A 27,633-nucleotide genomic window follows, 5' to 3' on the forward strand; every position below is an offset into this window, starting at 1 on the left:
CGGGCACGCGCGCAGTGCATTTTTCGATACGCGGTGACCGGCATGGCCCTTCTGTATATTACTGCCACTTGGCCTGAAAATATGTCTTCCCAGTCATAAAATATAGGCTCACTAATGTAAAGAATGTACATAATGAAAAAAAAAAGTTTTCCTTTTAAATTGTAAATGTGTTTTTGTTGATATAAAAATAAAAATTAAATAGATTATAAAATGTAAGTTATAAAAAATATGTAAATAAAAAAAAAATAGAATAAAAAAAAATGATTATAAGGTATGTATATGTATATTTCCAGTTTATGTGTATCCAGATATTATACTACCCAATTTGAAAACTTTTATTCCGTATTTGTGCCTTTTCTGTTTATTATACTATCTAAATCTAAATATAATTCGACCGCGAAATGGCACCATGCTCTCGTCAACACATATGGACAGGTGACCGGCGAAGTGGCCGGCCCGGCGCAATAGAATAAATTAACTTGTTGGCGCCGCGACGGACACATGTGGCCGGCACATCATAAAAACCAATATTTACGTAAAAAAATCATCAAAATGAAAAAAAACATTCTATTCTTTCATTACCTATCAAATAATACCTTAGAGACAAATAATCATTTTTTAACTATTTTATGTAAAACTAGTTGGCGATCAATGTGTTAACGGTATAATTTTAGATATTTTATAGATGGATGAATATTTTTTGACTATTATCTATTATGGCTTGGCTTACGTAATATAATAGTTTAATTAAATTTTAAAAACTAGCCAACACTATCTACATTTTGTAGTCTCAGTTCAATGAAAACAAATACGTCTAACTGACAAAGTTTAGTGTCCACTATTTATGTCGGATCTTAACGGCCTACCACCAGCCTTCGCCACTGACGTCATCATTACAAGACGTCAGAAATTCTTTAGGTAAAATCTGTAATATCATGTTTTGAATCTCTATAGGCATACTTTGTTCATGATTTGCAATAAACATGTTACCAAAAAAAAACATTCGTGACTCTTGTACTGGGACTTCACTCGGTGTCCTGCCATGCGAATTAATAAAATGATAAAAAAAAGTAATTTACGAGATAAATAATAACAACGTGAGGAGTGGAGCTATGGAGAGGCCTTTATTCAACAGTGGATCGACCCTAGATGATGATGGTGATGATATTATATATAATGTATATGCCCGACATGTAGGTCAGACCAATTTTTTTATTATTGGTACCTAGATAGTTGAGAATATGACAGATGATCTTATGAGCTTTTAAACTTAATAATACATTAAGTCATCTCTGTTCTCACCTCTTCTTGTTCTGCTTAAGGTGTTTGTTAGAGACTCCATTGATGTATGGCCTTCCAGATCTGCAAATTCAGTAAAAAGAAAGCATTCAGTCAACAAGCATTCCGGACAATTCGTATAATATATTTATATGGTGACGTATTTATCTTACTGGATGATCAATGAAATTCTAGATGAAGAATTGAAGACTCTAAGGCTTTATTTGGTCTGTATTTATTTTTAGCGATTTTTTTATGTTATAAAAATCCACATGAATTAATGAGTTGTCGACACTCGGCATTCTATTATGAAGTACTGATCACGACCCCCTTTTGTGATAGACAAGTAACATGCGACCCTTCAATATATTTGATAGATAGTCATGTTAGTAATGAGGAAACACACTAAAAATAATTAAAATAAATTTCTACACGTGAATAATCATTTATTTATATCACTCATCATATCACATCGAATTACATGTCATAGTGACATATTTGTAAATGTTAACATTCTTTAAGTAAAATAGTGCCCCGCAGGTGACTTTGTTACTGTTTGAGCAACTTTGTGGTGTGTTTATCTAACTTAACTGGTCGACCTGACACACCGGGCCCCCCCTTGTGGTGGCCATGATCATGATTAGCAGGAAAGATATGAGGCGGGTGAATTTGAAATGCCACCACTGCCGACAAGTGTCATTCAAAGTTTTATTCAGTAAATGGCCATCGTAAATTATATAATATATTCAATTCAATTTCAATCTACGTAATACGTGAGGCAAATCTTACCTCTTTTTTTTCTGTCCTCGGTGCAGAGTTTGAAAGTGCAAAATGCTGATTTTCCGTCTTCACTGCACCTACAGGTGTTACAATCGTCTTGGAACGATGACTTTGGGGAACAGGTGAATCCTGGATAGTTTACGGCTGTAACATTTATAAGAAATCTTCATAAAACGACAAATCTCGTTGCAATACCATTATTCCAGCCCTCGTAGTCCATTGCGTAAGGTGCTAGTCTTTCATCTAAAGGCTCTGGGTTCAATATATAGTTATAAATATTTTGTTTAAAGTTTATATGCTGTAACCTGTTGTACTCGTAAATGTATTCCGGACAATAAACACACTATTTCGCCGTAATCCGTGTTATCAATTACCGGCATGTCGCCGAAAGAAGAAGCAAGATGATATATTATTACACTTGCTTTGGACACACTATCACTGGTCCGGGTGGGGTACCAGATCCTACGTCACGCCCCCCCGTCCTTTCGGAGCTGACACTTATTAAGAGAGTGATAAAAAGATAATAGATATGTCATCATTACAAATAGTCTGAAATTCTTTTTAAAAAATCTGTGATATCACGTTTGGAATCTTTATATACATGCTTTTGTCATGATTTGCAATAAATATGTTACCAAAAAAAAGTATTTGTACAAGTACTTGTTCTGGGGCTTCTGTCGGTTTCCTGGATGATCAATGAAAATCGAGGTAGAGAGTTTAAGACTCCAAGGCTTTATTAAGTTTGATCTTTACCGTCATTAGAAGTAAAGATACGAGGCGGGTGAATTGACATATCTATGTACCACCACTGCTGACAAGTGTCATTCAAAGTTTTATTCAGTAATTGACCATAGTAAACTAATAGGCACCTCGTTTACTCCTGTCGAGGCACAACATTTCTGTGCAGGCAGCACTTTTCCCATCAGCTTGGCAGCGGCAAGTGTTGCAATCATTTTCATCTTTGAAACTCTCCCCCGGAATGCAAGTAAATCCAGGATCATTCACGTCTGTAAATGAAGACATATAATTAATTTAATCAGTTACTTCTTAAATATTCAGTTAATATTTCTACGCCGGGATATAAAAACACATAAGTCATATTTTTATCTTTATCCGTAGAAGCTTTTTTGTGAACACCGAAAAAATATTGTAGACACCAGAAACTGAGCATAATGAAACAAAATCAATTGTCATCCAATAACTAATATAAGTCACCCAGTATTAGAATATTCTAATGTATATATTTTTTTAAGTAATCTTAGGTTTGTGTGTTTTTGCGATTTGCGTTTATGTGATTAAACTTATTAGTAACATCTATAACATTTTCCAAACAACTTTTGACTTATCTATATGCTTATACACAAAGGTACAGAATTTTATTGACTATTGTTACTTATATCAGAGAATAGGTATTTTTAAATGAGCAGTCACATTACACAAAAAGTCGCAATTCAAACAAAAATACACAATTAGAATTTTTCCCCAAACAAGCATGGCATTCATAAACTACAAAAGAAGTTGTTTATTGTAATGAACGCTGGTAGGTACCAACTGACTTCACACACCTTGGATTTTTTACATTCAATTTCCATCATATGCATGGATACTTTTTCAATGTTGTCGGTGAAAACACCAATTAGGTACTTAGACACTTAACTAGTGTCATAAACGTAATCCGATTCCGGCGGCATCGGTCTACGGTCGGATTTTATTCTTAGGGTTGAAAATGTTTTAACATTTTTAAGAAAATTTTTGATGATATTTTAGCTTGGTATATCCGATAAGGAGCTCGTTATAAAAGTGAATAAATGTATGGAGAAAATCATAAACTAAAATGTCAACGAATGTTTCCTCATTACATCCAAGATCTCGCTATATCCGTGATTATAATAACCGAGCTCGATTCTATACTGTTAAGTATAAATTTAAATAACAGGGCTTGTGATCATTAAGTGTTTGTAATAACTCTGATATATTTAAATTATTCTGGTATATGGATGATTGAGAATATAATATAAAATGTGACCGGTAGGTAGAAATAAAATAAAACATTTTGACAAAATTATCATATCAGACGTGTAAACGTGTGATTACATATAAATAAATGAAAAAGTACCTCTTCTCTTTCTGTCGACGCAAAGCATGAATGTGCACGAAGCTGTTTTCCCATCTGGACTGCAGTGGCAAGTGTTGCAATCATCTTTGAAACTCTCCCCCGGATTGCAAGTAAATCCAGGATAATTCACCGCTGTAAATAAAGTCATATAATATGTATTATAATGAATTAAATTAGTTATACTATTATGTAGCTGATTTTTCAGTTGTTTTAATTGGTGGAGTTTATTAGCATAGTTATAAGTAATAACTTGCATGAATCATAGACGAAACGATAGCTCAATATGACACCTTAGGATTGATTTGTCGGAAGCGACAATATGTGATATGTTCAGGTGACGAAAAACAAAGTTCATTACTTTATGTAACATAGTGACAGATAAACTATATTAGAATAAATTAAAAGACTAATCCTGCGATATTACTCATTATAGAAGAATTCGTATTTATTTAACAGCAGATACTGCACTTTAAGCAGTGATCGCTCTAAATTGTGGATATTATAAAATGTCCACGCAATAGACAAACTAGCAAGAAATGATTGTTTTGTATTGTGGTTTGAGGTACATGTGACCTCATTGAGCCGTCCACATGCACTCGCGCCGTGACTACTGTCGCACGAGGTCGAGGTACAGTCGACCTCATTGAGGTGTCCACATGCACGCGCCATGTGGACAAGGCTTTAAGACATTTAACAAAAAATATCTAATTCAAATAAAAAATATTTTTTTCTCTTTAATGATTTCGATGGGTAAAAGAAATTGAACTGCATTAAAAACTCGATTTCGCCAAAAATGGAGCTTCGACAAACCAATCCTAGGGCAAAGAATTGGTAAGAGCACTCAAGAGTTTGAATCGTATTTTTGCTTAGTGTTTTTGAGGTTTTTTCAAAATCATGTAGGTATTTAAAATGAATATTGGACAAATACCTCTTTTAGTCCGGCCCGCAGGTGGTTGTTCAGCAATTGAGTGGTCACAGTTGAGTGATCTGTTATCTTTGTTGCAGATGCATAATCGGTCACCATCCAACACCATGTCACCATGATTGCAGACTACTTCATTGGTGACTGAAAATATTATTACAAAGAAATTATCAATTGAATTGCCCTGGTGAAGTGGCTTACATGTTTTCATGTTCAGTTTGTCCTGGATTAAATTCCGTGGGTTTTTGACTTGATATTACAGTAGAGCAGTGTCTGCAAAGTCATCCATATTGTGTATTAATTTATTGTTGAATTGTTTCACAAGGAGAATAATTGGTGGTTGGAAGTGAATTATTTCTGAGGTTTATCAAAGTCACGTTTCTCACGTTTCTTCACTTGGTTATTACGATCACGGATATAGCGAGATCTTGGGTGTAACGAGGAAACATTCGTTGACATTTTAATTTATGATTTTCTCCATACATGTATTCATTTTTATAACGAGCTACTTGTCGGATATACCGAGCAAAAATTCTCATAAAACTGTTAATGTATCGATCGTTTAAAAACATTTTCGACCCTAAGTAATAAAATTCGACCATAGACCGATGCCGGTGAAATCGGATTACTAGTTAAGTGTCTAAGTACTTACCTAATTAGTGTTTTCGCCGACAATATTGAAAAAGTATACACGCATATGGTTGAAATTGCATGTAAAAACTCCAAGGTTTGTGAAGTCACTAAGTACCTACCAGCGTTCATTACAATAAACAACTTCTTTTGTAGTTTATGAATGCCATGCCAGGGAAAAATTCTAATTGTGTATTTTTGTTGAATTGCGACTTTCTGTGTTATGTGACGATCGCTTATTTAAAAATACTTATTCTCTGATATAATGAGTAACGTTTATAACAACCAAATTCAGTCGGTCCCATCTTCCTCGTAATAACCAAGTTCAACTGTATATAGAAATGAGTTAAGTCTTAAGATACGACACTATCTAATGGAAATATGTTAGCACTGTGACACAAGTAGATAAGGAACATAGTGTTTTAATCCAAAATACGACTTTTATACACGTCATGTCGTATTACATTGTACAGCACAGGACGTCTATAGACATTCTGTCATATCACACTTTAAAAAAACGACATCTATAGACGACTATCTAGTGTCCGCGAATGTGTTAACAATAAAATAATAATTCCATATAATTTCGTTAATTTTTGCAAACAAATTAAATATGATAAAAATATGATCTCATGTTTGACCGTGGGGGGGGATGAAGTATACACTTTTCTTATCTTATCATGTAAAAGGGAGGTTGGTCCAAAATCACCAAAAATATGCTGACGTAATACTTGAATCCATATGTAAAATATAGCAATTTGAATTTGAAAAAATTCAAACAGTCAGTGGATGTGTTAATCTAAATTTAAAATATTTTCGTTTTTTTTCCCCAAGAATAAAATAGTAAAATAATGCAGGTAAATGAATTTAAATAAAATTTATAGACTAAAAGATGGTAGAGGGTGGTATTTTGAGTCTATTTAGAGGCAATACTTTGACTAATGGTGTCACTGGATTATTCAACAGTATTTTACCTTCTCCTTTAGGTGGACACGCCATGAAAGTGCAGGCAGCAGATTTTCCATCGGTTGAGCAGAAGCAAGTGTTGCAGTCGTCCTTAAATCGCAGTCCAGCTTTGCAGGTGAAACCAGGATAGTTGACATCTAAAAAGAGATTATAGATCAATAATAGGTAAGTACGTACCTTGTAGACATCTGTTAAATTTATATATTCACAGATGTCGCCACCAATTATACATATCCAAAGAAACGCTTTTCATACTTGGTATCATAGCGACTGTATAATAGTATGTGCTGACTGTCTCGCCAATCTCATTATTCAAACGTAAGCGAGACGCGATGTGGACATCCTATTGGTGCTATTTAACAGATTCAGATAGGTTTTAACAAGTTCGTAGAAAATCGCTAGATGTGAAAATATTCTGTGCGGTGTAGTCCGTATTTCTTCCGGTAGGTTCACCACTATCGTTCTACTGCGCATGCGCACCGCCATGCTAGTACCAATTATTGCGTGAAAATTCAGAAGATTCTGAACTTTTTTGATACATGCATGCAAGCTTGCAACTTGCCCAATAATACGTGTTTCTTCGACCATGTCCGATCCCAATAGTATCATATGGGCCTCCACAGAGTGGAGGTTTGTATTGACAGATTTTTGTTTTTACGAGAAATGGATGTCAGCCACTTGCTCAACCTATTAAGTCCACACTCTGACTCAAGCACAAATTGAAAAACGTATTTACTCATGCATTTTCTTGTGATGGCCGCGATAATACGTACTGTCAGCAGAAATTTATCACGTGTAAACGCGATATCAGTATATTACAATGTTTTAGAGCAGTTGTGGTTTTCCATGGCAGCTGTCACTTCATTATAAAGCATCGACTTCTTAGTTTAAAAAATTAATCGAAGCGAAAGAATCCCGATAACATAATTATTATTATTGTAATTTCGTTATAATTCATTGGATTAAGAATACATAATACATATATTGTTGGTTCATTGTTTTAAATTCATAAAGCCCTGCCTAAACCAAACTATAATAGATAAAAAAATATTATTCTATCTATAAAATATAAAAAGTTATGAATGATTTAATTGCATAATTTTAGATAGTTCATAGATAGACGAGTATTTTTTGACTATTATCTATTATGGCATTGTCTTCGCAAGGTTTAATTGAAATTTAAAAACCAACCAACACCATCTGTAAATTGTAGTCTTATTTCAATGAAAACAAATAGCTATGATTGACAAAGTTTAATGTCCGCTATTTATGGCGGATCTTGACAGCCTACCTCCACCCTTCACCACTGCTAAATACTATCCACACGGTGTATATGGCAAAGCTACGGGATACTGACATGACATGAGAAGACTGACGAGTGATAGAGAGTCCTAAAAGTACACCATGATATTCATATGCTCCAACTCGGAAGCTCACGTGGCCTAAGAAAATGATATAATGTCTATATTATAAAACACCGCTTCAGTAATCAATCTCACATGATTGTAGTAAATTAATATGCACCTCGTTTCTTTCTGTTAGGGCATAACAGTTCTGTGCAGAAAGCTTTTGTCCCATCAGAACTGCACAAACAAGTATTGCAATCGTCTTGGTAACTTTCACCTGGTGTGCAAGAATTTCTCGGATTGTACACGGCTGTAAATAAGTCATAATTAAGATGAGCGAATTATTATATGTGCCGTGTGATGTCCATATGACCAATGCTCCAACTGGGACTAAACTGAGAACACAGACTATGTATGTGTGGTTATGTTGCTCAGCGCTTGAAATGGAAAAGTTTACGAACCGGAGCGCTCAACAATTTCTGTAGATATTTACATAGTGCGGCGTCTAATTCCAAAAAGCGATAAGTCCACATTTGGTCAAAAAGTGAAGTCACTAAGTACCTACCAGCGTTCATTACAATAAACAACTTCTTTTGTAGTTTATGAATGCCATGCCAGGGAAAAATTCTAATTGTGTATTTTTGTTGAATTGCGACTTTCTGTGTTATGTGACGATCGCTTATTTAAAAATACTTATTCTCTGATATAATGAGTAACGTTTATAACAACCAAATTCAGTCGGTCCCATCTTCCTCGTAATAACCAAGTTCAACTGTATATAGAAATGAGTTAAGTCTTAAGATACGACACTATCTAATGGAAATATGTTAGCACTGTGACACAAGTAGATAAGGAACATAGTGTTTTAATCCAAAATACGACTTTTATACACGTCATGTCGTATTACATTGTACAGCACAGGACGTCTATAGACATTCTGTCATATCACACTTTAAAAAAACGACATCTATAGACGACTATCTAGTGTCCGCGAATGTGTTAACAATAAAATAATAATTCCATATAATTTCGTTAATTTTTGCAAACAAATTAAATATGATAAAAATATGATCTCATGTTTGACCGTGGGGGGGGATGAAGTATACACTTTTCTTATCTTATCATGTAAAAGGGAGGTTGGTCCAAAATCACCAAAAATATGCTGACGTAATACTTGAATCCATATGTAAAATATAGCAATTTGAATTTGAAAAAATTCAAACAGTCAGTGGATGTGTTAATCTAAATTTAAAATATTTTCGTTTTTTTTCCCCAAGAATAAAATAGTAAAATAATGCAGGTAAATGAATTTAAATAAAATTTATAGACTAAAAGATGGTAGAGGGTGGTATTTTGAGTCTATTTAGAGGCAATACTTTGACTAATGGTGTCACTGGATTATTCAACAGTATTTTACCTTCTCCTTTAGGTGGACACGCCATGAAAGTGCAGGCAGCAGATTTTCCATCGGTTGAGCAGAAGCAAGTGTTGCAGTCGTCCTTAAATCGCAGTCCAGCTTTGCAGGTGAAACCAGGATAGTTGACATCTAAAAAGAGATTATAGATCAATAATAGGTAAGTACGTACCTTGTAGACATCTGTTAAATTTATATATTCACAGATGTCGCCACCAATTATACATATCCAAAGAAACGCTTTTCATACTTGGTATCATAGCGACTGTATAATAGTATGTGCTGACTGTCTCGCCAATCTCATTATTCAAACGTAAGCGAGACGCGATGTGGACATCCTATTGGTGCTATTTAACAGATTCAGATAGGTTTTAACAAGTTCGTAGAAAATCGCTAGATGTGAAAATATTCTGTGCGGTGTAGTCCGTATTTCTTCCGGTAGGTTCACCACTATCGTTCTACTGCGCATGCGCACCGCCATGCTAGTACCAATTATTGCGTGAAAATTCAGAAGATTCTGAACTTTTTTGATACATGCATGCAAGCTTGCAACTTGCCCAATAATACGTGTTTCTTCGACCATGTCCGATCCCAATAGTATCATATGGGCCTCCACAGAGTGGAGGTTTGTATTGACAGATTTTTGTTTTTACGAGAAATGGATGTCAGCCACTTGCTCAACCTATTAAGTCCACACTCTGACTCAAGCACAAATTGAAAAACGTATTTACTCATGCATTTTCTTGTGATGGCCGCGATAATACGTACTGTCAGCAGAAATTTATCACGTGTAAACGCGATATCAGTATATTACAATGTTTTAGAGCAGTTGTGGTTTTCCATAGCAGCTGTCACTTCATTATAAAGCATCGACTTCTTAGTTTAAAAAATTAATCGAAGCGAAAGAATCCCGATAACATAATTATTATTATTGTAATTTCGTTATAATTCATTGGATTAAGAATACATAATACATATATTGTTGGTTCATTGTTTTAAATTCATAAAGCCCTGCCTAAACCAAACTATAATAGATAAAAAAATATTATTCTATCTATAAAATATAAAAAGTTATGAATGATTTAATTGCATAATTTTAGATAGTTCATAGATAGACGAGTATTTTTTGACTATTATCTATTATGGCATTGTCTTCGCAAGGTTTAATTGAAATTTAAAAACCAACCAACACCATCTGTAAATTGTAGTCTTATTTCAATGAAAACAAATAGCTATGATTGACAAAGTTTAATGTCCGCTATTTATGGCGGATCTTGACAGCCTACCTCCACCCTTCACCACTGCTAAATACTATCCACACGGTGTATATGGCAAAGCTACGGGATACTGACATGACATGAGAAGACTGACGAGTGATAGAGAGTCCTAAAAGTACACCATGATATTCATATGCTCCAACTCGGAAGCTCACGTGGCCTAAGAAAATGATATAATGTCTATATTATAAAACACCGCTTCAGTAATCAATCTCACATGATTGTAGTAAATTAATATGCACCTCGTTTCTTTCTGTTAGGGCATAACAGTTCTGTGCAGAAAGCTTTTGTCCCATCAGAACTGCACAAACAAGTATTGCAATCGTCTTGGTAACTTTCACCTGGTGTGCAAGAATTTCTCGGATTGTACACGGCTGTAAATAAGTCATAATTAAGATGAGCGAATTATTATATGTGCCGTGTGATGTCCATATGACCAATGCTCCAACTGGGACTAAACTGAGAACACAGACTATGTATGTGTGGTTATGTTGCTCAGCGCTTGAAATGGAAAAGTTTACGAACCGGAGCGCTCAACAATTTCTGTAGATATTTACATAGTGCGGCGTCTAATTCCAAAAAGCGATAAGTCCACATTTGGTCAAAATCGAGAAAAAAATATGCACGTATTCTTTGTATAATTTTACACAATATGTATTGATTTATAAAGTCCAAAACGCGACATAACCCTACGAAAAAAAATATTTTAAGTCAACCAATAAGGGAACGTTCAATATTGTACAGGGCGTCTTTCATGCTGTAGCATCCGATAAACTCATGACAGTGCCACGGAAATATGTGTCTTATGCGGAGTAAATTAAAAAGTGAGCTACAAATAGTGCTACGTCCAATTTTATTTTGCCTATATTTATTACTTTTAAGAGTTTATCAGCTGAAAGAAATTGCCATTTGGTTCTAATTTCGACATAGAATACAACGGAAAAAATAATCTCACGTTAAAACAAATAATTAAAGCTTGAAACATAAAAACGTTGTTTCCCGAAAATATTGAATTGTGGACTTGTCACTTTTATCAAATTTGCCTCAGTAATCAAATTTGATGTGTATTTTATAAAAATAACTGTGTTAAATTTTATATTATATGGCCTATCTAACTCAGTCAAAATATTTTTTCCACGAGACGGAGCGATAGTTTTACTAATTTCACGAACTGGAACGGCGCTCCGGTCCATTTCGAGCCATGATATTGCTACAATCAGTCATGATTTTGTATGCATGAATTTCACGGATAATTACGTCATGGAAGAAAAAATTCAAAAGAATTTTCAGAAAGTGAAGTTAAACTTGGCGGAGACACACAAAGAGTCAGGATATTGCCTTGATTTTTTAATTCTTAGCAAAGCTGCAGAAGTACAATATGGGAATATGCAAGAAGACTGGCTGGTATCAAGGATAATGTAACCATTGATTCACCATATAAGATAGGCTTTAAAATTCACATAAATTTGATGCATACCTACACAATTTCTGAAAGGAAGACGTCCCTATAAAAATGGTCATAATATATAAAAAGGGTGTATTATAATACATTGGTATCAAAAGTGATTTTATTGTATTTAAAGGGCTTATATAACGGTATAAACAGCGTGGGAATTTAATTTTCATAATATCGCCATACTTTTTATCAAATTTCATTCGAAAAGCTTGGCTAACGTGGAAGAGGGATCTACATGCAATGTACAATTTGATTTTTTATATTTTTTTTATGTTTTTATTGTTTGCTCAATTACGTGTTATATTAAAATATTATTTTTAGAATAAGAAAATGCTTGTCTTTCAAAATATACACATGAGACATTGAAATTGTTGTATTTATTTCGCTTAAGGGGGATCACGTCATCAAAAGTTGTGATTTCATAGAGACATCTATTACCCAAATTGCAAAGCGAATATATATAATAGAATCTAGTTCCAATTACATTCCAATTAAAATATTGAGGCATCTCAATTAGATGTCACTGTAATTCATAATAAAAATTATATTCAAAATATGTGTTTTTCTTCTCTCCTGAAGATTTTTGTTTTTGCATATCTTTTTATAGGGACCCCTTCAGTTCATAAAGCATTTGTAACCATTTATTGGTTGGCGTATTGGTATTAAATGGTATGCAGCCAATGAGGTGTCAACTGATTAGTATGGTGTGGTTTTCAGCAATGAGATTTTATATCACTTTAATACAAGTGAGTCCAAACTGAAGGTGGGCAATGTACGATTTTTGTTTGACAAAAAATCAAACCTCACTGCTTGTAATGCTTATAACAGTAGTGCAATAGCAAGATGCCCCACTGATAAAAATGCTGTGAGGACTTTAAAATTTTAGAGTTTTACAATTTAAATAAGATATAAGTAAGTATGTTGTTTTTTAAAGAACCGAATTTGGATCCAGTGAAGAGAGTTTACGATGCTTTCCATGTACCTACATCTTTTTTCTGCTAACCCTAAATTACAAGTTGAACGAATGACCAAATTCCACGTACTATGATAAATATGAACTACCATAGTACCCGCAACATCAAATTACCTCGTTTATTCTTTTTCCTGAAATAGCATTCCATTGAGGTGCAGGCAAACGTTCCGGACGTTCCGCAAACGCAATAATTACATTCATCCTTGAATCTTTCACCGGGAGTGCATTGTGCATCTGAATCAAATCAATCATGGCTTTAATCAGTGGCGGCTAACTGTTGCGCGGTCATGGAATGTAGTGTATTAATGAAGGAGAATAGTATAAAAATGTAGACACAGTGCAAAAGCATGCAATTTTACCAATCTATTATATGCAAATCAGTCTACAGTGGCACCATAGGCAATTCAAGGCTGTATTGAAATACAACTGCAAGTCGTTTTTGCAATGCCCATGTGCCACTGTATAGAGTAAACCTACTGATTTACCTATACTAACTAACTTAGGGTTATAGCTTCCAATTTTCAAGGGGGACTTATACAACCTTTTTAGATTATTCATAAAAATATCACTAATTAATAGTACAGGTGGCCAATTTTGACACATATTTTAGTAAATTTTCTTTTTCCTTCGACCATGTCCGATCCTAATAGGTTCATATGGGCCTCCACCATTGATATACTACTGGATGAATTATATGCTTCTTAAAATGACGCCCGATTTTCAGCGACTCGGCCAGTGTTAAAACATACTGTTTTAATATCAGTGGACTTAACTCGATATAAGCACACTTAATATTTGTCTCGAAAACGACCTGGCAATAATTATGAGAAAGCCCGATCTAGCTTGCATCTTACTCTAACTAATAGTCAGCGCATGACGACTTGCGCTGTCCGCTCAGACATGAATTTTTGGTAGCTTGCAAGCTTTGGGTTGCAGACACCCTTAGGGTCACTATTCCAAGAACGCAAATTTAGTTTTACAGCTAGGGCAATGCGGGTGAAATTCGGGAATCCATGTTAACGGTCTTAACGCATTATACCTACAAGGAAATATTATAAGACGATATTCGTAATACTTCTTTTGTGGTACATTTTTAAAATGACACTTGTATGGGAACTCCTCATCTAATAGTATATCAATGGCCTCCACAGAGTAGAGGTTTGTATTAACAGATTTTGTTTTTTACGAGAAATGGATGTCAGCCACATGCTCAACCTATTAGGTCCATACCCTGACTCACACACAAATTGAAAAACAATATGTGTACTTGCCAGACCCAGGATTCGAACCTGGGACCCACGGTGTGTTAGTCCAACGCTTAAGCCGCGCGGCCACCGTGACCCTTTGACTTTAATGATCATGCAGTCGTTTGGTTGTAAAGCTCAAATTACATTGGCAGTTTCTTAGGTTGACCGTCAGCCACGGTCGCCCCCAATCGTGATAAGTCACTTCTGAGTCGTAGATTATCGAGAATGTACGAATATATCTGAATTAATCCTGAGCTTCCAAGTGTGGCCACACGTGACGTGTCCTGTCTTGCGTTTGACATAACATCACAAAATTGACATTTACATAATAAAGGCTGCCTGACTATATTCATTATTTAAACAAACAATAAAAATACAAAACAAAAATAATATCCTAGTAATTACAATCGGCAACTCTTTACTTGCCTAATTTTCATTTGTTGCTTTAATTATAATTGTTCATACTAGTAACTGAGCGTATATTATAAACCAATCAAATTTTATTGTAGTTGGTAGGTGAATATTGTTCCGTGTAATTGATATTTAAAATCGACAAATGCTCACGACAATCGTTGAATCTGATTGGGTCTGCGAGTGTGCTCTTGTCGCGTTGACACGGTCCAAGTACGATCCAAATACACTTGGACCGAGTGCCATCCAAGTTAGCTTGTATAGGAATAATAAAATTAGTATGAAGCTGTCACTTGGATGGCACTCTGGCACTTGGACCGTGTCAACGTTGCTTAAGACTAAATAATCCCAAAATTAATCACCTTAAAATATTTTTTATTTGAGAAATATACGCATTCGCGAAAGCATGCTGACCAATTTTATACAATTAAATTAATTAATATTCTGATTATGTTCTTATTATAATATAGATGTCCATGTCAATGAAAGTGTGATAGCTTTTTCTCTCATTTTAAAATAATAATGAAAGTTAATACATACCAACCTTTATATACCACTAGAAAAAATATTTTCTGAATAAAATACGGTGCCGGACGGGACTTGAACCTGTAACCGCTGGATTTGCGCCAATGTGCTTTACCAATTAAACTAAAGGCTTCCTACTTAATTACGCTGCATTTAACTAGTGGTTCTTACATGAAATACTTATCAAATTGTGTTAATGTTAGCTATCGGTTTGTGAGCATTAAATGAAGGTAGGTATCAATTAAACAACCGACATCCGGATCGTGCCAAATTTTTAGTTATAAGTAGTGGCGGCTCGTGGATATTATATCTGGGGGTACTGCGGTTTTGGATTACATTTTACTATTAACATCAAAATTATTAAAATTAAATATTATAAGTGTTTTCATTTCATTATAAAATTGATTTTTCTGTGTTTTTTCCTTGAAAGAAGATCTATCACCTTATAGTTGCTCTCGACATCTGTCGCGACTCGCGCTGCGCGTCACTAGTGCCTTAGGTACGAGTAGCTTAGAGTCTTTGTCCCGACAACGTTGATCGTATTCAATATTTAAGTGTATCCCTCAAATAAATAATTTTCAAAGAATCCATCTTTGAAGACAGACAGACTTGAACTTGACTGCTTTGATATATTACATGTTATTGTAATAGATTTTAAAACATTCAACAATGCTAAATGATGTCTAGTTGGTAAAATTCATATTAGGTAAATTTACTACCTCTCCTTCTGCGATCGCAAAACTTGCGCGTGCATATAGCTCCTTTCCCATCTTGAGCACATCTGCAGCTATTGCAGTCATTTGCAAATACTTCTCCTGGAGTACATGTGAAGTTGGGATCATTTACGTCAATTGCTGCAATGAATTTTTAAAAACTTCATTTATGTTCTGTTCAATAACTTTACTAAGGATCTAAACTTCAAAGCACAATAAGGGGATTCAGAAAAAATGTTTTAATGAATCCCATTGTTATAATTAATCTGTATTAGGTAAGTATATAGAATTTTAAATTTTCTATTAATGTGTCAAATAATATAACGGTTTTCTCAATGTTTGCCTTTACTAATCCAATATACATGAATTATTTAATTATAACAGAGTAATTATTATTAATTTTAATAAAATGCAATTTTGTCGTACTAATCCAACTTTTAATATATATGATTAACTGGACCGGCGTCATCCGCCTCATAGGCCGGTTCGGATTAGCCGTGTAGTTTAGACAAGTGACGAGAGATTTAGTTACCACTAAATGATTAGGAACTGAAAAGTGTCCGAACACATTACATTAGTGAGTGACATGTCAAAATGAACAGAGTACAAAGTAACAAAGCAAAAATGAATAATTAACTTTTTTTTATTCAACGATTAATTCACAAGATTTAAGAATGTAAACTTTTTTTTATTGAACATACATGATTTAAAAATACTTCTGAGAAATATATAACCAATAGGCCAACAACAACCCAGCAGGATTCGAACCTGCGTGATGAAGGAAGTTTTTGATGGAGGCCAAGACCTGCCGAGGGTTGCAGTGCCATAAATGTCTTTAGTGTTAGAACTTCCTTTATCCATTTTATATAAGACGTATAAGAACTCTTAGATGTATTCATAGTGGTTGTATATATTGGGAATTGATGTTTCAGATTAATTAATAAGGAAACAAATGTGATTATAGTAAATTAATAGGTACCTCGTTTACTTCTGTCGAGGCACACGTTTTTTGTGCAGGAAGCAGTTTTCCCATCGCGGCGGCAGCGGCAAATGTTGCAATCATTTTTGAAAGTGTGCCCCGGATCGCAAGTAAATCCAGGATCATTCACGTCTGTAAATGAAGTCATATAATTAAATTATTTTGTTACACAATCGGCTGATTCCCAGGTCGACATGATATATTAATGACTGCTAATTCAAAATGCAATCATTTTATAATGTGTAGAATTTATGTATTTTACACATACATAGATACATATAAGTGTAATTAAGTCATTTGACATTCATCTACAACACGCGTAATGAGTTATTACCAGGGAACTGAAATAACTAACAGGTGTGGAGAAACACGCAACCGATCTCGAGTATGGATGAATATGGGATAAACTTAAACATGTGCCAAGAATACGCTTGTATTTTGTTCTGACAACTGTTCTCGTTTTATGCACTGATACATTCTCCGTTGTTATATCCTATTTAATATTCATTGATTGAACATAACTTTATAGAGTGTACTTATTTATTGTTTTATTTTATTGTGATTAAATTAAATAGATTAATTAAATTTTTATTTTATTAAATATTGACTACCTAATCGTAAATATTTGTGTAATAATATTGGAATGTTATTGTAAATACTTTTTGTTTCATTTTTCGTTTTGTGTTATGTTAATAATTTTAGAATATTTGTTTAGTGTCCTGTGGATTTATTCTATACTTATCAACTGCTAAAGTAATAAAATGATAAATATTATCAAACTTAGGGTTGGTTTGTATCAAAGTATTAGCACTTATTGTAACAATTACAATAAATTGGTCGTAATTGTTGCAATAAGTGCTATATTTTAACATCACCTCTCTTGGCAGTGATAAAATTTAGAGCGAGATAAACAGTTTTGTCTGTTTAGACGGCTAACTTAATGTAACAATTATAATACCTCAATACAAATATGTTATAAATACTATCACTTTATCACTTTAGCGGTCGATAGTCGCCTTGTGTATAGAATAGACCCGCTGATGTACCTAATAAGAAATAATATCCAATCTCATTAATTTAAATTTAATTGTTAGTGACAAATACTATTGGATGGATAATGCAATGTATCAGTAGATTATTTGTGTTGCCTTTATGATTTTGTTTTGGTAAATACCTGTTTTATTATTTAGTTGAAAATGTCCCTTTGAGGCGGACAAAACTGGTCCAAATTTAGTAAATAAAAAAGTGGAATAAGTACAAAAAAAAAATGTGTTTTATTAATATTAATCAATAATATAATACTAAACAGTGGAATCCTCTATAATCGTCAATCCGATGCCACATGCATAAGCACACATTATATTATAATAACTGATACCACTATATCACTATAACGTCAAGAATGTTTATATTGTTTCATTGCTTAAGGCGATGTCTTTGCCAAAATAACACTTATAATGTGACTTTTACGCCATCTATTTATATTTAAAGGCATCTACCATGAATTTATAAAAATCTGTTACTAAAAACTTTGGCAATTCCAACCAGATGGCAGTAAGTAAGTATATATATATAAATAAGTTACCAGTGGAATGGAATATTGCTAGATGAAAAAAATTACTAGACAAAAATTCATTTACATATTATTTAAGAATATAATATATTCTACCTACCGTCCGTACCGTACCGACCTACCGTCATTAAATATCTGAATAAATAAAATTAAAATCTCGGTTATTTTCAGCACATTTAAAGCTGAAGGCATCAAAAAACGCAATAAGCTAGATGCATTTTTTCTAAGCTAGATGTCTATGAAAAATGCTAGAACTGGCAAGAAAAACGCTAAGTTGAGAACGCTGAATACGACCATGTTCGATATGTACGTAATTATTGAAGAGCAAACTGCTGAGTCAAAAGACTTTTTTTTTTAAATAGGAGGTTAGTAATATTGTTCACCTTGTCCAAACAGCTTAGATTTTATTTTTTATTGAAAATTTGCGATATTTTCACTGTACTATACCTATATAATGTTTGAGGCTTTCACGGTTGTTTTTTATCGTAGTAGATTTTTGGGTTTCCACCGTGTGTCCTTCTTCCTTCTTTACTCGACGTTTCGGGCTCGTTGCAGAGGGCATTATCAAGAGATGATATTATGTTTTATGATGAAAATGTAATGTAGGTATGTGAATGTAATTAACATTGCTCTAATAATGTCAAAAGGAATCCGATTAGCTAAGAGCAAATGTTGCTTAGAGCAATCTGTCAATCGTTACGACCAGGGATACCGGCTCGAATATTGGATTTTGCTGATAGTGCCGGAAGCTATGACATTTTTAACCGTAATCCATCATCCATCATCAATGGTCTCCTTTACCAATCGTGCGAAATATCCTTTATTCTGACCCAATATCTTGGTTTCAAATTCAAATTTGTGTCCTGTATCCATCGAGTGCTCGGCAATTGCTGACATCGTGTAATGTTTAAGTCGGTATGCCCTCTCGTGTTCACTCACACGCTTCTTTACTGTTCTAGAAGTTTGGCCTATATACTTTTTTGGGCATCCGCGACAGTTTAACTGGTATACACCTGCCGAGTCCAAAGGTTGCGAGTCCTTTACTGGTCTTAACATATTCGGACCGTTGAGTCCGCCGAGACCGTCGAAATGTCGAGTAAAGAAGGAAGAAAAACGCACGGTGGAAACCCAAAAATCTACTACGATATGTACTATACCTTTTTACTACTATAATAAAATTAATACCATACTTTAAAATAGGTACATAGTGTAATTTTATTAAATAATATTTAATATTATTATATATTATAATAATAAGAAGTACCATTGGCAGCATATAGATAGCGCTTATGGATGACAGATCGTTTTGTTGCACTGTGCATGCGCGAGATCGCAGTACGAGTCCGCTTCGTGTATCATTGCAGTGGTTAGAATGCGTTAGTTTATTTAACATGAACCCAATATTGAAGTTCGATTTATATGTAGATACTTAATGTAAAATTACCTATAAAGCTTTTGAAAAGATGTTTACATTTTTATCTCTATGGACCTACAAAAATTTATTCTATGACAACCAATTTGTTTAAAAGTTTTTACTTTACGTTAGGTTAATACTTAGTCATTTTCACGGGGACAGGCATCTTTTTGAAATTTTGGACAAGGGTGGCCGAGTAACTGTATACTATAAACCGGTAGATTTTACCTCGACTATTCTTTTGAATTCTCCGCACTGATGATTTGTACAAAACGCTGACCCATCCTCTAAAACAGGGATTCTTAACCGGTGATTTTTGCGAAGATTTTTGGGTGGGCCACAAAAATTTTCTGCAGTTCCAAAATAGTTAGTATTCATTTTTAAAAGCTTATATTAAATTTCAAGCAATAAATATCCTGCAGATCTCTTGCACCTACCTACAAGGGTCCACAATGAATTAACAAGTCATTTCCGGAATGAATGACACTATTGTATATAGTCATAAATCGTTTCATAGAAGGAGGGGGCGTGGTTTACCTAGAAACCCAACATTTGAAGTGGGGTTGTATTATATTTCGACAATTGTTTCAAAAATAGTGTAAATATAAATATTTATTATTTTATTTCAATGTTGATGGTCCGCATAACATTTTTTGATTTTTTGCGGTCCGCGGATGTAAAAAGGTTAAGAAACATTGCTCTCCTCAAGAAATCTTTCACTTTAATAAGGAAACAAGTGTGATTATAATAAATTGATAGGCACCTCGTTTACTTCTGTTAGGGCAAAACTTTTCTGTGCAGGCAGCACTTTTCCCATCGGCTCGGCAGTGGCAAGTGTTGCAATCATCTTTGAAACTCTCCCCAGGATTGCAAGTAAATCCAGGATCATTCACGCCTGTAAATAAAGTCATATAATTAAATTATTTAGTTACACAATAAGCTGATTTCCAGGTCGACATGATATATTAATGACTGCTAATTCAAAATGCAGTCATTTTATAATTTGTAGAACTAATGCACTTTACACATACCATACATAGATACATAAGTGTAAAAATTAAGACATTTGACATTCATCTACATCACGCGTAATGACATTACCAGGGAACTCAGAAATATACCTAACGGATGTGGAGAAACAGGCAACCGATCTCGAGCGTGGAAGAATATGGGAATACGCTTGTCCTCTATTCTGACAACTACTTTCGGTTTATGCACGGACGTTCATTCAATATTGGTGTATTTGATGGTTGCAACTAGAGGTGGAAAAACTTACTACTACCAGTATAAAAAAATACTTAGTATCGAAACTTGTTCCAAAATACTTACTAGTAATTTGGGATATTATATAGAGCGTTTGGCGTGCAAAGCTGTGTCAGTACTTTTTAGAAGCCATTTTTACACAAATTATTTATATAATTATTATCCATTTACACAATCACGCATAAAATTTGAATTCAGTTTATAAGTTCCAATTACAATACTAAAAAATCGATAAACTCGACGTGACGAAACCAGATAGACGCGTAAATACTTATCAATCTCATATTCAACTGGAACTAAAACTAACTCCATATTATTACTATAAAATGAACTTGTCACCATTTCTGTCCTTCACTATACCAACTTTACAACAGGGACGAAAGAGAGAGCAATGAGGCCAATGACAGTTGAGTATATCACAGTACGACATACGTGTATTATGCTATCTCACTCGCGCGCATTTAATGTCATTAGTATTGAAAGTCTACCAACAGTACATAGCGAGTCGCGGTGATAATCTCATCGCATGCGTTTGAACTTCTAACAAGTTTCTTGGAACAAGTTTATTGGGCCACATGTACTGAGTATGGGTAGTAGCATGCCGAGACTTGAGTACACAAACTGGTGACAGTATTAAATACTGGAAATTTTCTAACTCACGTTTGCAACACACACTATTGCACGTCTATAATGTGTGGTTCATTTTCGTATGACACTCACACATTCAAAACCCTGCGTCAAAATGTAGTGTAATGGGATTTATTAATCTGTTATGACAACCGATTTGTTTAAAGGTTTTTAATATTCTTGATACTTAGTCATTTCAACGGGGAAAGGCATCTTTTTGGAATTTTGGACAAGGGTGGCCGAGTAACCGTATACTATATAGCGGTAGATTTTACCTCGTCTAATTCTTTTGAATTCTCCGCACTGATGATTTGTACAAAACGCTGACCCATCCTCTAAGCAAACACACGAGTTGCAGTCCTCAAGAAATCTTTCACCGGGAGTGCATTTTGTCACTTCTAAATGATATGAAAAGGTAATTATAAATTAGAGCATCCACCATATTCAAAATTTTAATTATGTTTGGAGATTTTAATAAAAAAATCAAGATTGCATTTAACACACCATACAAATGCACTGCACTCCTTATAATTTTCTTCACGTAATACATGAGAACTCACTTAATGTAATGTACACTGTATGCCTGTAATATTTATGTACTTTATGTATATACTTTTTTATAAATTAATATTATAAATTTATTATAAATTATACGCAAGTTCAAGTAAGTTACATTAAAAATATTGGAGAAATCCACGACTTCAGTTAGTAATCGAAGTATAGGTATCTACTTTGATTTAAGAAACAAAAATCGATTGCCAAAGTAGCTTGATTTCGAGGAACGCTGATGAGTGGGTATTAAAAAGGCCAATAGTTAAAATTTGTCGCAATAAGTATGTCACTTCGTAGCATATTGGTAATTGCGACGGATGGGGCGTAAACCCGGGAGATACAGGGTTCCATTCCCTGTCGGGTGGCTTACTTTTTTTCAAAAAAGATTTTTTATATTGGTTATAATATATTCTCTCAGAAAGTGTTTTTAAAAATTATGTATGTATATATTTATGTTTAATCATAATATTTTATCAATACAACGATTCAAAACGATCGATTTTCGATTCGATTTATTCGACAAATCATTCAGTCGTTGCGCAGACTTCTTATAGTGTATATTTTATAAAGTGTGAAAACAAACCCAAATATTTGGGCAGAGTGAATTTCTAATATTATTACATAATATTTTTATCCAGGGAACTCAGAAATAATGGGAATTGATGTTTCAGACTAATTAATAAGGATACAAGTGTGATTATAATACATTGATAGGCACCTCGTTTACTTCTGTCGAGGCACAACATTTCTGTGCAGGCAGCACTTTTCCCATCAGCTTGGCAGCGGCAAGTGTTGCAATCATTTTCATCTTTGAAACTCTCCCCCGGAATGCAAGTAAATCCAGGATCATTCACGTCTGTAAATGAAGACATATAATTAATTTAATCAATTACTTTTTAAATATTCAGTTAATATTTCTACTGCCGGGGTGGGGTATAAAACCACATAAGTCATATTTTTATCTTTTTCAGTAGAAGCGTTTTTGTGAACACAGAAAAAATAGTGTAGACACCAGAAACTGAACAGATGAAACAAAATTAATTGTCGTCCAATAACTCATAGATAATATAAGTCATCCAGTATTATGATTATCTTTGAAATTCACCCCAGGATTGCAAGTAAATCCAGGATAGTTTACGGCTGTATGTAAACAAAGTTAAATATCATAATTAAATTATTTAGTTACACAATCGGCTGATTTCCAGGTCGACATGATAATATATTAATGACTGCTAATTCAAAATATAGTCGTTTTATAATGTGGAGAATTTATGCACTTTACACATACATGGATACCTAAGTGTAATTAAGACATTTGACATTCATCTACACCACGCGTAATGACATTACCAGGGAACTCAGAAGTAATGGGAACTGAAATGGGTGTGGAGAAACAAGCAACCGATCTCGAGTGTGGAAGAATACGCGTCAAGAATACGCTTATACTTCGTTCTGACAACTACTCTCGGTGTATGCACTGATGCTCATACAATATTGGTGTATTTGAAGGTGGCAACCATGGGCCCCACAAGGGGGGGCTGACAGGGCTCTAGCCTAAGGGCCCGGGCAGAGGGGGAGTCCCGCGTGGCGGTCGACCAGATAAATGAGATAAACACACATCTTAAATTTACTCTAATAAGTAGTAAAAAAAGTCGGCACTATTTTTCTTCGGGTTTATTCCCATTTTAAAATATAATATGGTTATGCGATGCAATTTTTGGTTGCTGTGTGTTAAAAAATCCGCACTAAATTTTATTTGACCTCAAACACTATTTGGAAAACACCACTGTAGAGCATCAGACTGCTTTTAACCTTAGCGATAGGTAGGGAGGCCGCCAATGATCCTGGCCTGAAGGCCAATTCTTGAATGAAGCAGTATTGCCGGTTGCACAACCTAAGCGCAAACCTACTACAACGAAGTATATTAAATGTCAACCGGTGGTGTCGGATACAGCATATAGTATATTAGTCTATGGGGTACAGTATGCAATTTAGTATACACGCTTTGCCGGTAGAGGCGCTAGTAACTATCCGTTTGACTTTGACATATTATTAAACGTCAAAAATTTGTACGTAGTGAGCAGGCTGTTATTCTATTTTTTCTATTACCGCTGAAAGTATTATTTTGAATTTAAATTCTCACTTGAATATTTATCGTGATTTTGTAATACAGAAACACACATGTTTGTTTGCAAAATACAACGGAAATTCCGTGTTGTAATATTGTTATATTGTAGACGTAACTAGCCTGTTGAAAGATTAATTGGCTACGTACTTCAACAATGAATGATTTAATCATGAAACGTTAACAGTAAGTACTGATTAAATATGAAGTCATTACCAAAATGGATAAAAACGTTATTTAATTTCTATGACATTCACAAACGATCCGTTTTAGCATGTTTACTTTCTATCTTACTCTAACGCATGGACATGAGGTATAAGCATACTGAATGCTTTCTCACTCGCACGTATTGATGTCGTTCGAAGCTCTACACACTCAATATCTCCTATAAAACTAAAAATTTTACATGCTTCAGTTAAGCGGTGTTTTTTACTGCTTCGTTCGTGAATTGTCCTTCTGGGGGCACGTTTCAGGATGTAGGAGCCATGGTTTCAACACACACTATTGCACGTCTATAATGTGTGGTTCATTTTTGTAGGACACTCACACATTCTAAACTCTGCATCGCAATGTAGTGTATTGGGATATATATAGCCTATCGAAATTCTATTTGTCAATCTGTTCTGTGGACATTAATTAATTATGTCACTATGTTCGATTCTAAAAGGATCATAATATGAACGTCTAACATCAAAATGTAGTGTATTGAGGTATTATCATCATCATCATCAGCCTGAATCTATCCACTGCTGGATGAAGGCCTCTCCAAGCAGATTCCACTTCTCTCGGTCCTATGCGTTGTGTTGCCACGGATTTCCGCAACAAAATCATTTCATCGATCCAATGGCCTTTAGGTCTACCTTACGGACGTTTTGTACCTCTTGGGTACTACTGGATGACTAGATTTGTCCAACGATTGTCCCTTCTTCGAACTATGTGTCCAGCCCATTAGGGTATATACCTATAGCCTATCAGATTTCTATTTATTAATCTGTTCTGTGATTCCACCGTAGTAAAAAATTTGTTCGCCGGTAGAATGTCGAAATTTATGTTTTAAAACTATCGTATCACAATCATCTCGATGTAACTTATTTTATCGTGACGATCGTGGTATTTTATTGAAAGTAAACGGTGCCGGACGATATCCCGAAAGCCGAAATCCTGAATGGTCGAAATCCCGAATCATATGATACCGATTCTTACAAATATCAATATTTGTTGACCAATACTTTAATTCTGATATTCAGTATTGATAGTTTCTTTTGATATGACCACTACCGTGATCATACATACTTAAGTGTATCTTTTACTTTACCTCGTTTGTTCCTTTCTGGGCATCCCCTTAATGGGCAAGCCCACACGCCGCCACTGCAGTGACAGACATTACAATCATCCATCATTGTATCACCATCAGTACATTCTGGAACTAAAAGAATACAAAGTTAACGGTATTCATTGTTAGGGGTCTGACAGACTGCAGATATTGCTTAGTATTTCATAATTATTCAAACAGATGTCACTGTGTGTTTAATTTTTTAGATTATGCAAATCAATCGACAGTGGCGAGTAATTTGAGTTTAAAGTCGGGCGAGATAACTCGCTAAATTTGTATGTGCGGCCTGTCGATCACAGCATCATACGAGAGCGAGATGACTCGCTGAAGGCATAGAACTGGTTAAAGATATTATTAAAACATATAGGTATATATTGGTATCTAACTTTATCTATTCAATTATATAAAATTAGCCTAGAGACAGAAATTTCGAATATTATAAGAGTAGGTACATATTTTATGTTATATTCTGTGGACGAGATATTTTTGAAAAATCCGAAATCGTCTGAATGTGTGCGTGAACGTATTATTTGGAAAATTAAAATTCGATATTTTTTTTTATCGCAAGGGGAAACAAAATCAGTCATTGCGTTGGGCTCTACATTAGTAAACACAATAATTGTCATAACTAGCTTTGATATAAATAATATTTTCATATTTAAATAATTCCCAACATGCCACACTGCCACTGCGAAGTCTGAAACCTAGACCACCCCCTCCCCTAATAAATAATTCATTAGTTAATAAGAATATAATTACATATTATTTTAATTTAGGACTATACCTGTTGTAAGCTGTGACTCTATTCTTTTGGGAGGACAGCCCATTAGTGTGCACGCCCATCTCCCGCCAAGGCAATTACACCTATTGCAGTCGTCCATCTTTGACTCCCCATCTTGGCATTCTACTTGTAAAAGGATATAAAGCATTATTGTACATAATCTAATCTGCAACCACTCCAATGGTGGACTAGAGTCTAAAGTGATCGCCAAACGGTCGCTCGCGAGCTACCGGTGGCTCGCGGTGGTATTTACAGTAGCTCGTGTAGGATATTTTATCATATTTATAAATTTGCCTCTCAAATTTTATTGCTCAAAATAAAGGCATTGTTTTGTTCTACCTACTTATGTGAATCAACTTTTTCCACTATGAAGGTGGTTAAAAGTACATATAGAAACAGACTCACAGATGTACATCTTGATAATTGCATTCGGATGGGAGTGACAATGTACTCATCGAGAATTGAAAAAATTGTGGAGGAAAGTAAATGCCATTCTTTTCATTAATTATTTTTACTTTTACTCACGCTTATTTCAAGATATTTATTAGGTATTTTGTTTATAAATAAATAATTAAAGTACCAATGCGTTTTATGTTTTATTGGAAGTCTAATGTCCTAATTTATGTTAAGTAATATAATAATATAATATATGGTACGATAAAGGTCGATGATAAAAAATTATACCTAAAGAAGGAATAATATTTACATTACATTTCTGAAAGTGGCTCACATCATTTTTGAGTTTGGAGACCACTGGTCTAGTACAGTACTGTACTGGTACATTAGGTACCATTTATGTTTTTTAAATACATACATCAAACTTTCTGCTTATCTCTTGTATATCAGGAATACCAAACTTGTTTATTGTTGTGGTCAACTTTTTGCATAAAATAGTGCATATTATAAATTATCACTGCTATAACAAGAAATTG

At 34.3% G+C, this 27,633-nt stretch overlaps 1 protein-coding gene across 13 annotated transcripts in view; it reads right to left on the reverse strand.

The window, feature by feature from the left end:
- Positions 1–27,633, reverse strand: part of LOC147077972 (uncharacterized) — a 114,146-nt gene that overhangs the window by 2,524 nt on the left and 83,989 nt on the right. For 3 of the 13 annotated variants that reach the window (XM_085961050.1, XM_085961047.1, XM_085961039.1), the window contains 13 exons: positions 26,705–26,824; positions 25,903–26,013; positions 23,181–23,318; positions 22,186–22,308; positions 20,784–20,915; positions 17,034–17,165; positions 16,061–16,195; positions 9,456–9,584; positions 5,103–5,240; positions 4,175–4,306; positions 2,928–3,065; positions 2,068–2,202; positions 1,303–1,362 (listed from right to left, as the gene is read on the reverse strand). In XM_085961050.1, coding sequence (XP_085817176.1) covers positions 1,303–1,362; positions 2,068–2,202; positions 2,928–3,065; positions 4,175–4,306; positions 5,103–5,240; positions 9,456–9,584; positions 16,061–16,195; positions 17,034–17,165; positions 20,784–20,915; positions 22,186–22,308; positions 23,181–23,318; positions 25,903–26,013; positions 26,705–26,824 — 1,623 coding nt within the window. Of the gene's footprint in view, positions 1–1,302; positions 1,363–2,067; positions 2,203–2,927; positions 3,066–4,174; positions 4,307–5,102; positions 5,241–6,700; positions 6,830–9,455; positions 9,585–10,971; positions 11,104–13,272; positions 13,393–16,060; positions 16,196–17,033; positions 17,166–20,783; positions 20,916–22,185; positions 22,309–23,180; positions 23,319–25,902; positions 26,014–26,704; positions 26,828–27,633 lie in introns of all 13 variants that reach the window. The other 10 variants (XM_085961040.1, XM_085961037.1, XM_085961044.1 and 7 more) reach the window with 7 other exon arrangements.

Source organism: Rhyacophila brunnea, unplaced genomic scaffold (assembly GCF_057557595.1).
Source record: "Rhyacophila brunnea isolate RB1 unplaced genomic scaffold, BYU_Rbru_1.0 scaffold_12, whole genome shotgun sequence".
Classification (NCBI taxonomy): Eukaryota; Metazoa; Arthropoda; class Insecta; order Trichoptera; family Rhyacophilidae; genus Rhyacophila; species Rhyacophila brunnea.